The sequence below is a fragment of the Felis catus genome, chromosome D1 (genome assembly GCF_018350175.1).
Source record: "Felis catus isolate Fca126 chromosome D1, F.catus_Fca126_mat1.0, whole genome shotgun sequence".
In the NCBI taxonomy this organism is placed as follows: Eukaryota; Metazoa; Chordata; class Mammalia; order Carnivora; family Felidae; genus Felis; species Felis catus.
This window is the reverse complement of record NC_058377.1, coordinates 112,515,201-112,530,234: the sequence shown is the minus strand read 5'-3', so window position 1 is coordinate 112,530,234 and position 15,034 is coordinate 112,515,201. Positions and strand designations below refer to the sequence as shown.

The 15,034-nt window shown below is 60.5% G+C and overlaps 1 protein-coding gene across 17 annotated transcripts in view; it reads left to right on the top strand.

Annotated features, from left to right (window-relative positions):
• The window catches only part of SHANK2 (SH3 and multiple ankyrin repeat domains 2), a 497,685-nt gene that overhangs the window by 100,938 nt on the left and 381,713 nt on the right, over window positions 1-15,034 (top strand). For all 17 annotated transcript variants that reach the window (XM_023238944.2, XM_023238943.2, XM_023238942.2 and 14 more), the window contains 2 exons: window positions 7,138-7,289; window positions 8,231-8,398. In XM_023238944.2, the coding sequence (XP_023094712.2) occupies window positions 7,138-7,289; window positions 8,231-8,398 (320 nt within the window). The remainder of the gene's footprint in view (window positions 1-7,137; window positions 7,290-8,230; window positions 8,399-15,034) is intronic.

The window sequence follows — 15,034 nt, the reverse complement described above, 5'->3', positions numbered from 1 at the left end:
ATAACTAACAAAGAGCGAACACAGCAAGTTTTATTTTTAAAGGCCAAACAGAAGTACGTACAGCCTGCAGAAAGGGCGTGTAGTTAAGATACAAAGCGCTGAAGCAGAGGCCGCGTGCGGCCCCGAGACCCTGAGCAGGCAGTGCCTCCGGCCCCTCGCTGCGCCCCAGCCCCGCCACTCTGTCCCCAGCGTCTTCGGATTCCTCACGCGTGTCCGCACGCCAGGTGAGAAGCAACTGTTCCGGTCGAGGGACGGGGAGAGTCCGGGGACGCGTGGCTGTGTGGGGTGCAGTCGAAGGGGCCTCTCCGGTCTCGGTGGGATGACGGTACCCAACGGGGCGGGAGCGCTGGAGCGTCACCCGGCAGAGCGCATCACGTGTCCAAGGGCGATGCGTCATCCGCCGTGAGGTCTCCGGAAAGGCCCTGCCGTGTTAGCACCGTGGAAACTCAAGATGTGGTGTTCTTGTTTTGGACCCATGGGGACGACTCAGAGTTGGCCGTAGTGGGCTGCCTCCAGACAACAGCTCGTGTGACCAACTTGTCCCCCTTCTCCTGAAATGGCCCTGGTTTCCACCCACAAAGTCCCATGTTCGGGGTTCCCCGTGGTCCCAGACAAACTGGTGCAGTCACCCTAGGGTGACAGGGCGCTTAATACCGCTGTGCTTACGTCACAGCCTGCTAAGCGTCCCGTGATGTGTCGAGGGTGTGGAAAGCCTCTCGTGCCTCAGTCCTCTTATGTCCCACGAAGCTGGCCTCTTTGCGCCCCAGTGTCCTCTGGGAGCCAAGGAGGCGGAGCCCAGGTTTAATTGCTCTGAGACCGCAGGGTCCCTGCTGTCACCCCCCGGGGGGGAAGGAGGTGGGTATCTCTTCTCACACGCGTGCCTGGCGGGACGCAGCCGGGCTACCGGCTGGTGCAGAGGGTCCAGGACCGGAGGGTCTGTGGTCGCTGAGCGAGCCCCCTCCCGTCCCCGGACGGGACCACGGGCTGCAGCACCGTCCCACGTGCTGACGCCACACCATCACCCTCACCGGCTCTGACGACTGGAGCGGGTGTCCACGCTGAGTTTGGCAACTTTCGCAAAGCCACTTGGCGAGCAGCAGGATCCGCTGAGAAGCAGACTTCTTCGCCCCACCCTGTGCAGAGAGTAGAAAGCAACGGGCTTCCCAAGGGCAGGAAACACGACGCTCAGACGCGGGCCGCGTCCCTGTGCTCGGGCTGTGCGGTTCTCTGGAACTTCTGGGCCGCCCGCGGGGCCCCGAGGTTGAGGAAGTGGCCCTTCGGATTGAAGGATGCACAGGAGATAATTAAATCTCCATGGAACCACCTGTCAATTAAAACAAGGCGGCCTGTGATCACAGCCAACCGTCGGTGCCCGTTCTAGTGGAAATTTTAACAAGTGACGGCAAAGGTGGTCTAAAGAATTAAAGCCTTGGCCACCAGGGTCTGGGGGCTCATCTCCTGCTTTGGCTGGAACCGCTGGGACAACGCATGTGGTATTTTGAGCCCCAAGAAGAAAACAAAACGAGCACTTTGAGCGAAAATGAGTTTAGTGCTTTTATTTCGCGCCGCGCTCCCCAACTTGAGGGAAGCCCGGGTACCACGAGGGCGGGGTGTTGATAAAGCCAGAAACGTCTTTCGACTCTTGAAACGTATTGAGAAGTAAAAGACTTCTCCTTGATCGAGTGGGTCTCGCCTGGCGCCTGTGGTGAGATCCAATTTGGAGTTAGTTTCCGGGCCAGTGATCGTAGCTCGTCAGCTTGTCGGGCTGGCGTGGATTGTCATCCGTGCCGACGTGTGCTCGGGTCCACCACCTGTCACCGCAGCCTGGCTCCTGGGAGTCCCTACCCAGCTCCCACACGGCCCAGTTAGAAGGCTACGCGGGCATTCAGGATCCCTGTGCACTGAGCCGGGCCTCCTCCGAGCGCCGGCCTTGAGATCAGAAGAAACGCGTTGGACGTGGGTGGCGACCAGGGTCCGTAAGCGGCTGGCTCCCTGCAGCCGCTGAGTGAATCCCCGGATGAGGCCCTCCAGAAAGAACAGCAACGGGCAACGGGAGAGGGGCAGTTTGAGCAGACGCGCTCTGGAACCTCGTAGACGTCGGTCTGCAGAGGGTCGGGGACTGCGGACGAGGTCTGTGCCACCACGGAGGAGGTCCGGGTCATCTGGCTGGTCAGGCGCACTTCCTGGCACAAAGAGGGCCTGTCTTTAAATGGAAACTCAGGCAGAACACCCAGTGATGTGAGGGATTTGCTTACTTCCACCCACCGCGTTTCAGCGAGGGCTACAGGAGACACATCAAGGTGCTTGCGGTGAAGAGGAAGGACATTAAGCAAGGAAGGAATTGGGTGGGGGCAGGACGAGGGCCCGCAGGGGGGGGCTTGGCCCCGGGACACCCCCCAGGGCTGCCGGGGGAGAGGAGGTCAGGCTGGGAACGCCTCACAGTGCCCCGTGACGTGAGGTGCACGTTCCTCAGGACGCCAGCCGGGGACAGGTCAGTGGCAGCATTGTCCTATCAGACCATCGCCTGCAGCACAGCCGTGAGCACGTGACTTATGTTGGAGCAGTGTCAGAGCTACAGGATTATTAGGAAGACGGCACAGAATGTTCTACCTGCTCCCCACAGCCCATTTCCCCGACGATGGCTGTCGTACCTGAGCGGGGCACATTTTATAATTAATGAACCAATCCTGATGTGCTGTTCTTAACTGCGGCGCATGCTGTCCTCATATCTCATTAGTAGTTCCTTAATGTCCCTTTTCTGCCCCTGGAGCCCTCATGGAACTTCATTATCTTGTCTCCGTAGGCCCCTCTCGGTTGTGACGGTTTCTGGGGCTTTCCTTGTTTGTGCAGCACTCGGCTCTTTCGGGGACTGGCCGGGTATTTTGGAGAACGTTCCCCCCTCATTGGGGTTTGTCTGACGTTTATGTCATGATGAGACAGGGTTGTGGGTTTGGGCGGAGGACCACAGGGCGAAGCGCCCTTCCCGTCCCCGTCGCCTCCGGGCACGTGCTCCCCGCCTGTCTCGTCCCCGAGATGCTGACCTTGCTCACCTGGCTGAGGTCAGTGTCAGGTTCCCTGCTATGCGGTCACTCTTCATCCCCTTTATGGACCATCCTTTTCAGAAGGAAGCCACTAAGCACAGCCCATACCTGATGAGTGGGGAGTGAGCCTCTACCTTCTTGAGGACAGAGTTTCTGCACACGTGATGGGGAATTCTGCCCGGGAGGCTTCTCTTCCTGCCCCCCCCGCCCTCTACCCGCCTTCATTTATTTACTCTTACTAACATCTACTCTGTTAGTTCTATTGGGATGGACTGATGGGTATTTAATTTGTAATCTGGGTTATGACCCCGTGCTAGATTTCATCATTGGGCTCCAGCTCTGGCCACTGACTCCCATGTCCTTTTGACAGACCCCGTCCGTGTGGGTCGTTAGTTTTTGGCCCCTTGCTCACTTCCCGGCACTAGAAGGCACCCCGGGCTCATCCTGTGTGCCTCCTGCCCAGACCTAGACCCCGCCAGTCCTCCGGGAGCCTGGTTTCTCTTCCTGGAGAATGGTCTTAGGAACCAAGATCTGGGTGCTGGGTGTGCTCGGTGCTGCTGGGGTGTCGTTGCTTCTGGGCCCTCAGACGACAGAACAACAAACTCTGTGTGTGTGTGTGTGTGTGTGTGTGTGTGTGTGTGTGTGTGTACTAACTCATGCATACGTGCATACCTGAAATCGGTTCTGTATGTAACTATCTGTGTCTGTATGGAGCTCACCGTGAGTCTCCAGCTCTGATCCCGGGCCACACGGATCACCGCCCTCCTTTCCGTGGCTAAGCCGTAACCTCCCCGCTAACAGTGAGAAACCTGGCCGCCGCTCCCTGCCATCTGTTGATCTAATGGTTCAATCCCAGGGCCCGTGGAGAGTGGTTTCAGAGTTGTTGACCTGCACCCCACGACGGAAGCAGCTTTAGGTGCTGACAGGGCACAGCGCTTACCCGGGTTCACCTGGCCTTTCATCTTGCAGACCGCTCCATCCTGGGTCCGCAGGCCGGCACTCGGTTCCCCCACTCCCTCCAGGGAGGCCGATTCTTCCATTTGGCCTGCGGTTCGACTCTTTTCGTCACGTCCTGCATTCCAAACTGAGATCCCCAGGTCTCCGAGATGAGTTTTTAAAATTTTTTTTTTTTTCAACGTTTATTTATTTTTGGGACAGAGAGAGACAGAGCATGAACGGGGGAGGGGCAGAGAGAGAGGGAGACACAGAATCGGAAGCAGGCTCCAGGCTCCGAGCCATCAGCCCAGAGCCCGACGCGGGGCTCGAACTCACGGGCCGCGAGATCGTGACCTGGCTGAAGTTTATGATTGTGACAGATGTTTGATCCTGGCATTCACGATTAGAGCGTCATATGGAACAGTCTTGTCACCGAAAACGGTCCTCTGTGTTTTTTTTTATCTATTCGCCCCTGTCCCTCTCCGCAGCCCCTGGAACCAGCGATCTGTTTACCTCTGCTATAGCTTCGTCTTTTCCAGAATGTCCTATAATTGGAATCCAGCAGGCTGGCTTTTTCAGACTGCCTTTTCTCATTTAGCAGGATGTGTTCAAGATTCAGCCACATTCTTCTGTGGCTCGATAGCGTGTCGAAGCATGGCTGTTTGTTTTGGAGCCAAAATGCTGCCGGGCCGCTTCCAGGTGAGATGGTATTGTGTGTTCAAGACCATCGGAAAAGATTAGAGCGGCGTCTTCAGGGCCATTTTGAGGTTCCAAAATATTTATTGAAAGCGAAGAAATTGCGAAATGCAAAAACCGAGGAGTGTTTTCAGAGAATTACGGTGCAAGGGACCGCCGGTCCCAAGCTCGTCAGAGGAGCAGCCACGTGGTGATCGATGGCACAGACAGTGCAAGCCCCCAAGGGTCACAGGTTTGCAGGTGAGGGGCGAGCGTCTTCTTGGGGCGGGGGGGTCCTGTCTGCTCCAGGTGGGGTCTCGTCGGACGTCCCCTTCCTCAATGGTCTCTAAGCCGGGGGTCTCTCCTGACCTCCCCGGGTGGGTCCTGGGCAGGTCTGAATGTGGCGAGTCTGGTGCGTCATTCGAGGAGGGCTTCTGGAGCCCTTGCCACGAAACAGCGCGATGTAAACTTAACATCTGCTTTGGAGCACCTAACTTGCGCATCGGCCTTGTGTGGAGAGCCAGATAAGAAAGAAGAATCCTAATCGTTTTGAGGGTCGACCTTGCCCCAGACGTGCATCAGTCCTAAACGGACCTTAAACGCCAGGGGCCGGCTTCCTCAAGTTGCTGTAAGCAGTTTGACTCTGAGGGGCACGTGGGTGGCTCAGTCGGTTAAACGTCCGACTCTTGATTTCAGCTCTGGTCACGATCTCACGGTTTGTGGGGTCGAGCCTTGCATCAGGCTCTGCGCTGGCCGTGGAGCCTGCTTGGGATCCTCTCTCTCCCTCCCTCTCTGCCCCCTCGCTCGAAAAAACTAAACGTTTTAAAAAATTGACTTGAGGCTTTTCACGCCCTTCACCTGCCACCCAAGGAACGAAGACCTCCCTGGGGCCTTCTACCACTTGCGGCCAGGCCACGGCTGGGGCTGAGGGGAAGGCCCACGGGCTCCCTCTCCCCTCTCTGCTGGGCGGGGGTCTCTCCCCAAGCTTGCTTTGAATGCACGTCTCCCCATTTCCGCATGTCTGCCCCCAGGTGGGAGACCCTCGCCAGTCTCGACCCTCAGCGCCCCTCGCCATGGGGATGTTCCCTGTGCAGGAAACATCCCCATCGTCACTGCCCCATTCACTGCCCCAGAAAACTTCTAATTCACACAAGATCCCTGCCTGAGAGGGTCTTTCTCGTAGGACCGCAGACCTGCGTGTGGTGGCACTCGTGAGCCTTGTCCGTGCTTGGGACGCACGGGGACACACGTGACCAAAGCGGGAGGTGTGCGGCGTCCCTTGGGAGAGGGCGTGTGGGCTGTGTGTCACATTCGCACACGGCCGTGTCCACGTACGCATGCTGGCCACCGAGAGTGGCTAAGCCCACGCATGTCACCGTGGAAAATCCAGGCGCAGGGTGACTCCCACAGCGAATCTAAACGGCGCTCGGCACAGTGCTCATTTGGGGGTAAATTAGCCCGGGATCAGCAATAGATGGGGCAGGGGAGCTGCCCTGGGGACAGCGGGGATCGCGGCTGAGGTGCTGTCAGAAGGGAATTCAGCCCAGGTCAGATGCCCCGGTCCCTTTATTCTCAAAATGTGCTTCAAGTCAGAATGACTCCTCATCATCCCGTGCCGTGTGCTCCGTGTCTGGGTCTTGGGGACCTGCGTGCCGTCACATTGCCCTTGGCACTCTTCTGTAAGGTAAACGCCTCTCAGATGAACCGTATCATAACGGTGTGCCTTGCTCGGCCGTGGCGGTGGCGGGCACTCACCGAGAGGGGTGGAGAAGATGGGCTTAGACCAGATGTCGGCGTCCCCATCACAGCCGGCTACAGACTGGCCCAGAGTCAGCTGCACCGGGCGGGCGGTGGGGGACCCTTCCTGACCTTTGTCCCCGGGGGGGCGGGCTTCGTCTTTCCTTCCCCGGGGCTTCCGCCCCAGCCCTCATGCCGGCCGTTTATCGAGCCGAGCCCCTGCCATTGTGACGGCTGTTCGGGTCTCTGCCCGCCCAGACCTCCACGGGGCACAGGCTCCACCCCTCACTTACAGCCGGGTCCTGGCGTCCACCAAGATGCCCGTAAACATCATGAAACTGAGGTGAAAGGCGGGCATCTGCCTGCGGACCCTCAACTACAGCCCTAATGGGCCACTCCTCCCAAAAGGAAGCATCCGGATGGTGCTGCGGGATTCTGGGTACCCAGGGCAAGGGCAGCGGGCGGCTTCTCGGACCCCTAGCCCGCAAGGGGATCGTGGGGAAGCACTGGCCCGCCCCCCCCATGTTGACTTGCATATGACCCCAAACACCACCTCCGCTGTCCCCGGGGTCGCCGGAGCCATGCTGACTGACTGTGTGGATATCGGGGCTCACGGGTGGGTGGGAGCCGCAGTACCTCTGGGGTCACGTCCTCCGGCTCCCTTGTAGACTCTGAACTTGGCTTAGGGTGCCACGGGCCCTGGCTGTCTCCCAAGTGGTTCTGAACTGCGTGTGTTCGGGTCCCGTAGAGACCCCGCTGACCTTAGCCGCTCAGCTGGACGACCCCGCGGAGGTGATCAAGGCTCTCAGAAACGGCGGGGCTCACCTGGACTTCCGCGCCAGAGACGGGATGACGGCCCTGCACAAAGCCGCCCGAGCCAGGAACCAAGTGGCCCTGAAGGTACCTTCCGGGGCCGTCTCGCATGGGGGACGCCTCCTTCCTGTCTGGTCTCCTGCCTGCACCAGCGTGCCCTGTGCCCACCCCACCGCGGCCACCGGAACTGACCCTGAACTGTGTTCCCCCTGAGGTTAGAAAGCGTAGTCTGGGCCCCCCACTCTCTCTTCCTGGGAGTTTTAGAACTTGGTGTCTACAGAAGGTCCCCTGTCCCTCTGGTTCAGTCCGAGGCTTGTGTTTTCAGCCGGGAGGGGCAGCACTGGACGTCACCCACCCTGGGCGGCCGCAGACCCGGACTGCGGGCCGTGAGCCGGCCTCGTGGGCCGTGAAGCCCATCCGGGGTGTGGGCCCAGCCCCCATCCTCCCCACTGCCCCTGCTCTACCTGCCCTGGCCCTGGGTGGGGGGGGCCTCCAGGAGCCCCGGCGGGGAGGCCAAGTCCTCATCGGCTGCGCCTCGTCCGCTGGCTTCGTCTGAAACCCAGTGTTCATGACGGCGCTTCCTGGGTTTGCCCCCTCGGGGTGCACACTGAGATCGTCCTATGCTGCACTTTGGGTTGTAGGCGCACCTTCTCTCTTTTGCGCAAAGGCCGCCCTCTCTTTGCTCTCTGCTGGTCCGGGGGGTGGGCAGCAGGGCACGGGAGGTCTCTGAGGGCTGCAGGTGTGTGTCCGCATAGATGCGTGTCTGTCACAGGTGCGTGTCTGCACAGAGTCCCCCGAGCTCCCGGATGCTCGTCCTGCATGCCGGCACCACGTGCTAGTTCAGGGCCAGAAACCTTGCTGTCTCAAGCTGGCACCCACTGAATTCCGGGAAGCCCGGGAAGGGCCGGAACCAAGGGCCGGTCAGCCCTGGCGGGGGGCAGAGTGTGACCCTTGTGCTTCTTTCTTGACTCACTCCCCGCCAAAGCGGTCGCGAGACCAATGACCACATGTTTGGTGTTTATTCCTAGACCCTTTTGGAGCTTGGAGCGTCCCCGGATTACAAAGACAGCTACGGCCTCACACCCCTTTACCACACCGCGATCGTGGGGGGCGATCCCTACTGCTGCGAGCTCCTGCTCCACGAACACGCGGCCGTGTGCTGCCGGGACGAGAACGGCTGGCACGAGATCCACCAGGTACACGATCGCCGTCCACCTGCGTGACCCCTGACGACCCCCCTCGGTGGGGCGGGGCAGGAGCAGTCCACCCGCACCCTCCCAGTAGTTCGTTTGACCCTCGCGGAGTTTCTGAGATACTTGAATTGGTCGCCAGCCGTAAATTTCTATTTACCTAGAAGTGCAATTTCTGACCTCTCTAGAGAAGCTGGAAGGTTAGGCCAGGCTCTTGCGTTTCCGTAAGGCGGGAGTCGTCTGGAGCTGTGGGCTCTCCGTGTGCCTAGCGTCTTGGGTGCCCCGATGGAGCATGGCACCAGGTGCTTTCCGAGCACAGGCCGCCCGGTGCCGTGCCCCTTTCCATGCCCAGGGCACAAGTTTCCCTGATCCCCCCCCGGCGACCGTGGGGTCCGGGCTTGTGTCAGCTGCAGTATCGTAAAGAAACAGAACCCGCCGTGGGACGCCCGGGTGGCTCAGTCGGTGAAGCGTCCAACTCTTGGTCTCAGCTCAGGTCTTGATCTCAGGGTTGTGAGTTTAAGCCCCGCGTTGGGCTCCATGCTGGGCATGAAGCCTACTGAATAAAAAAGAAAAAAAAAGAATTCCTCCTTGTGGCTCAGATAAAGAGTCTTTCATGGATCAGGGGCAAGGAGAGGAAATTGTGTTCTCAGAAGCAGGGACAGCCGGGGTGGTGGAGGGGACTCTCTGAGCAGAGGAGGGTGGTCCGTGGGTCTGGGACAGCAGACGGGGAGTATCAGCCCCGGCCGGCAGGGGGAAAGGGCCGGCTCTGAGCTGTTCTCTGGACGTGCCGTGACTCTTATCACCTCCCAGGCTGCCTGTCGGTTTCCCTCGGCCACCGTGGCCCCACTTGCCCAGTCCGGGTGGGGTCATGCCCCCGACCCGCTGTGGTCAGAGGGCCAAGGAGTGCTGAGGCGTGGCAGGCGGGCCGGGGGGCGCAGGCAGGCCCACCCCACCGGGCCTCCTGCGTGCTGGGTCCCCCCTGGCTCTTCAGCGTCCCCGCGGCCTGGGGAGGCATCCGGTTCCCTCCCGCGGTGTGAGCAGGGCCCGCCGCCCCTTGGGGCCGTGAGAAGGATCTAACGTGAGTCCCTGTGCTCATCCTGCCCTGTTCTCACTCTGGTCCCCGAGGCGGCACGTCTGGGTGCTTCCAGAGCCACTTCTTGGCCTGTCCCAACCCCCATAGGTCCTACCACCGTTCAGGCACAGCGAAGCCAACCCACCAGGAGTCGGCTGCCGTTGGAAAGATGGTGTGTTATTCACAGATCCGAGAGGAGGGGCAGGTGCGGGGGGCCGCACAGGAGGCACCAGGCTGGGTGGGGAAGCAGCGGGGGTGGGGGGTGGGGGGGAGTGAAGCGGGGCCAAGAGCTTTCACCATGGTTCTGAGGGAAGAAGCAGATGGAACAGGACGAGCCGCCTGAGGCTTGGCTAGTTTGGGTAACTTCCAGGGCTCTGGGACACGGGGGGCTGCTGTCCCTGGCTGTCTGGGACCTGCCCTGGGCTGATCAGGACAGGTGGGTCATGGCCCTGAGGGTGGGAGCCCAGCAAGACAGGTGGGGGTGATGGCCCTGCGGGGCTCCTTTGCATTTGAGAGTCACCCTCGGGGCGACTCCTTTACTGTCAGGATGCACTTGCCCTGCGAGGGGCAGACCTTCCAAAGCCAGCGAGGCAGGTGTCAGGGCACCAGAAATACATAAGATGGGAGTGGGGAGTTGCTACGGCCTGACCCCGGCTGCAGGGCCCCAACTTGGCGGAGTTCTCCGAGCCGGGTTCTCGGCCCCCCTGCCCTCAACCGGCTGGAGGCCTCCCAGCTAGGGTCACTGTCCTCTCTGGTGCTTGTGGCAGTCTGGCCCCTGGCCTGTCTGTCTCACGCTGAGATGAAGGGTGAGTGTGTGCCTGGGGTCCTGCTGTCGCTGCCTGCAATGCCGGCTCCAGCCAGGATTTCTGGTCCCCAGAAACGTGTGCCGGGTCCCATCCCTGAGACTCGAGCGTGCAGTCAGAGCGAGCAGGCACCGAAGCCAGCGAACCTCTTGGTCCCAGGGCCCCAGCCCCTGGCGCCGAGTTTGAGCTTGGAGGCCTGGGCTCCCAGGGCTGCTGTGTCCTGCTTCCTGCCATGCCCGGCAAGATCGTGCGCCGCTCTCCGGTGGTGGGTTTCTTTTTCACAATGTGCGGGAAGGCCGGGTCCTTACTGGAGGTCCCGGGTTATCCAGGGGAAGTGACCCAAGACAAGTCCCTGCCTCCTGAGCCCTGCTGCCTCGTGTGTCCCCGCCGTGACAGGCAGTGAGGGGTGGGTGCAAGGTGCTAAGCAGAGAACGGCCCACCGTGTGGTCCTCCGAGATTCTCACCACCGGTCGGCTCTGACGCCGTCCTGATCTGCCTTCTTTGCCCCATCGCTCACACCCTGGAGCAGCCCTAGGAGACACCCGCTGGCCTCCATTACTCAGAGGAGTTCACGGGCCGGAGAGGGTGAATGACCTGCCCGAGGTCGCGGGGCCAGCAGCTGCCTGAGCCGGGTTCGCTCCTAGCCGCGCTGACACCGCCGCGTCCAGGCTTTCACAGAAGCCGCCCCTAACGCGACGGCGCATCCGCGGTCGGGAGAAGCACCTCGGAGTTCCGGGGTCTCGGGTTCTGCCTTAGAAGTCTGTCCCCGTGCCTCGCACCCTGGAGTGGGGACAGCCGTGTCCCAGCCGCCCGGCTCCGCGCCCTTCCGGGGATCCCGCGCGCCCACAGCCAGGCCAGCCCGCGGGGTCCTGTGGCGGTTCTGTCTGCTTCCCCGGCCAAGGCCAGGTGCTGAACAGCTTGGCGGAGCCCGCACCTGCGGACGCGGAGCCTAGGGACGCCCGCCCCCTGCAGGCCTACTCTGGAAGTGTGCGTTTTTGTCCACCGCTGGTCTGCACATTCTTTGTTCTTCGGGATTACTCTAACCGCTCAACACGGAGACGGTCAAAAAGTTCGAGGCCGCAGAGGGAAGAAAGCATAAAACACCCAGGTGCATTCCCACAACCCCAGAACATCGGGTTCCGACCTCCTGTGTGTCTCCCCCGCACCCTGGAGGGACCTGAGGACTGTGGGTCTGGTTGTGTCGGGACTCTAGAACATGTTATTGAGGCTGGGCGCTCTGGAGAGGGTGGCTGCCCCCAGGGAGGGGACAGCTGCGGGTGCAGGAGCCGCCCGTTCCCACGCTGGTGACTGCGATGTGGAGGCTCGCGCCCCCCACCCCCTCGGGTCTGGGGGATTCCCTTCCCGTGCTGTCAGTCCAACTTAGTCTGGCCTCGAGTTAGCGGCCCCTCAACACTGCCTGGGTCGCCTGAGCAAGCGTCTTGCCCTCTCTGAGCGGGTTTGCTAATCTCTAGAATTGGCTTAGTGATCGTTCGTAGAGAGAGCTCTCCAGTTAAAGGAAAACATTCACGTGAAGCGCTTACTACAGTTACTTACAGGGGTAAGTGCACTGTCCTCTTGGCCACCATCATTTTTGCCCGGCCACGCCCCCGTCCCTGTCCTCCTTCCCGGACACGCCCCCGTCCCTGTCTTCCTCGCCCGGCCACGCCCCCATCCCTGCCTTCCTAGCCCAGCCACGCCCCCATCACCATCTTCCTTGCCTGGCCACGCCCCCGTCATTCATCCTCACCCGGCCACGCCTCCATCGCAGTCCTTTAGGCCAGGCCACGCCCAATCGTGGTCATTCCCCGCCCCCCCCTCCTCGCCCAGGCCAGCATCATCATTAACTGGCTGTTGTCAGTAAGAAATAATATGCGACCCTCAGAGAGCACTTCACCGCTTTGCTCACAGGCCTTCCTATGGATGTCATTTGCTTGCCTCAACAGTTCTTTAAAGGACATTTTGTCACTCATCTTAATGTGTATTGGCCGCTGTTTACTATTCTAAGTTTTAAATTAGGAGTTTTAACCTGGAAGAAATGTAACAATTTATGGCCGCGGCTCCCCTCCCTCACCCGGCTCCCCCCCGCTCCCCCCCCCCCAGGTCCTTGGAGTTTTCCCTGAGCCCCCATGGTAAGGGGACTGGCCCTGGGGAGGCTCCGAGGGCACGCATGGCACGGTGTAGTGCCTGGTCTGTTTGTGTGGGTGCTGCGTCCCCAGCTCCCAGCCACACGAGGGCAGGACCGGGGGTGCCTCGGATCTGCACCTGTGCACCACACGTGCCCCTGAACATGGGTTGGCTGAAGGAGTTAGCCTTCGGCTGGCATGGACTCTGGTCTTCCTTTAAGCTGGGGTTTCCCTAGTGCGCTGGGAACCCACCATGTCGGGGGAGCCTGGGGCTGACGGGAGCAGAGGCGTGGACCGGGAACTCCCACAGGGAGTGGTCAGGTCCGACCAGAGCAGGTGGGAGGGCTTCACACGCAGCGGAGCATCCAAGCCTGGCCGCAGTGATGGGCGGATACTGTCTCAGGCCAGGGAGGGTGGCGTCCCTGGCCTCACGGGGTGGGGGCGTCACAAGTGCGCCTAGAGTTGGCATTTCCATGGCGCCTGCTTGGGCTTAGCACAGCCCAGCCTGGGGCCGTCGGCATGGGGACCCCAGAACGTTGGTGGAGCCTATCCCTGGATGCAGAAGGCATCCGCACTGTTGTTCCAGTCCAGCCCTCCGGCTCCAACCACGCACCGGGAGCCGCCGAGTCCCCAGGGCCCCAGCAGTCGGAGCTGCAGGAAGGTGCCGCACCTTGCTTTGGGGGTCTGCTACGTACTGACCTGGGGCGTCAGATCCATATCCCGTGCCCCTACCCTGCCCAGATGAGCCAGGATCCCGCTGGAGAAGTGATCGAGGCATCTTTTGCCGTGGGCCTCCGGGGGGACTGAATGATCGTCTTTCCAGCCGGCCTTGATCCTTGGGACTGAGAGGAGAGGAGGCGCCAGGAGGGGGGGGGGGATGGGTGAAGACCCCAGACCGAGATGGCAGGGGCACCACCTTCTCCCCTTAGCGAGAGCCTGCGTTCTCCTGGGATGACGTAGGTGAAGTCTCCAGAAACGTCTAATGTCCAGGCACCATGTTCTGGAAGGAACAGACCCTGTAGGGAAAGTGGGCAGGTGCCAGGTTGCCGAAGCTTCCTCCTTCCATGCTACGGAGTCCTTAGCATGACACGTTTCCTGCGTCTTCATTTCAGGCTGGAACTTTCAGAGTAGTTGATCTGAACTGATCACATTGGTTGGTTAGGGCAGTCGTAACAAAGTCACGGACGAGGAAGCTCACACAGCAGACGTGTGTAGCCTCCCCGAGGTCCGGGCGTGGGCAGGGCCAGGCCGGGGCCTCCCGAGGCCTCTCTCCTTGTGTGTGGACGGCCGTCCTCTTCCTGTGTCCTCACGGGGTCATCTCTGTGTGCGTGTCTGTGTCCTGATCCCCTCTTCTTGCGAGGACCCCGGTCACACAGGATCAGGACCCACCCTGGAGACTGAGTGTTGTTACCTCAGTCACCTCTGCAAAGCCCCTGTCTTTAGACAAGGTCATGGTCCGGGGTGCTGGGGGGGTCAGGACTCCAACACAGGAATTTGGGAGGACATAGTTCAGCACATTTTCTCCACTCCCCTTGGGGCAGGCAGCAAGGCCACAACTGGCCTTTGAAAGCCACAGAACGGAGGGCCAGGGGCAGCCAGTGGCTCGAGTCAGCAAGCCACGTTTGCTTGTGTTTGGGCGAGAGAGTGTCTGTGCACCGATGGGCACCTCAGTTCCCGACCAAGTGAGGGCTGAAGGGGTGCGAATGTTGTTTTCTGAGCATTTGGCGGTGATGTCCCCGGCTCACGTTGTGAGCACGGGCTGTAGGAGAAATGCCTGAGCGTGGTGTGGTTGGAGGAATTTTATTGGTGGCGCAGAACCAGCAGAGGCATTTGCTGCGCGTCTGCAATGCAGTGAACTCTGCATTGTTCCCACCGCATTGCAGGACCCCGGGGACGCCTCTCCGCCGGCTGCGCCTTTAGGGCTGTGGCTGCGTCACCGCAGGTGGCCAGCAGGTGGCAGTAAAGCGCTTGAAGGAAGGAGTGGCCTTTTCCCTAGTTTAACTCCAGATCATGGGGTTGGCCAGTGATGGGGCGGGTGTTGGCGTGGCTGGGATGAACCCCACATCTCGTGGGGACACTTCTCCAGATACGCATGCCCAGGAGTTTTGCAGGCGGTCGATGTGGGGTGGAGCCCGACACGCATGCGTTTCCCAGAAAGCGCCTGGTAAGAAGCGGTTAAGATACAGGAGTGTAAAAGTGCTTTCTTAGATGTCAGCTTTCTGGCCTCTGGCCTCCCTTTTCAGCTGCCTCTTGAAGGCCAGAAGCCACAACACCCTTTCCAAAAGAAAGCGGCGGGGGGCGGGGGGGGCAGCTAGTGTAGCTTATCTCGGGGGAGCACAGATTTCTTACTTTCCTGAGCTTTAACGTCTTTGTGTCAAACACATAACTGGTTTCTCTTTCTAAATCGTACAGGACTATTTTCGTTTCAAACTTCGGAAGAGATATAAGAATGCTACAGAGAACCCCGTGCACCTTCACTCAGGGACCACGTTCGAGTCTCGCCCCCATCCGCCCCGCCCCCCGACCATCCCTTGTACTGAAAGGCTCCCCTCGGGGGGCCCCGACGGATTGCCTGCCATCTGGGAGCGTCCGTGGGAACCCTGTGATATCACAGGGCAGGCGTTTTGGAGGTTGCCCCTCAGCT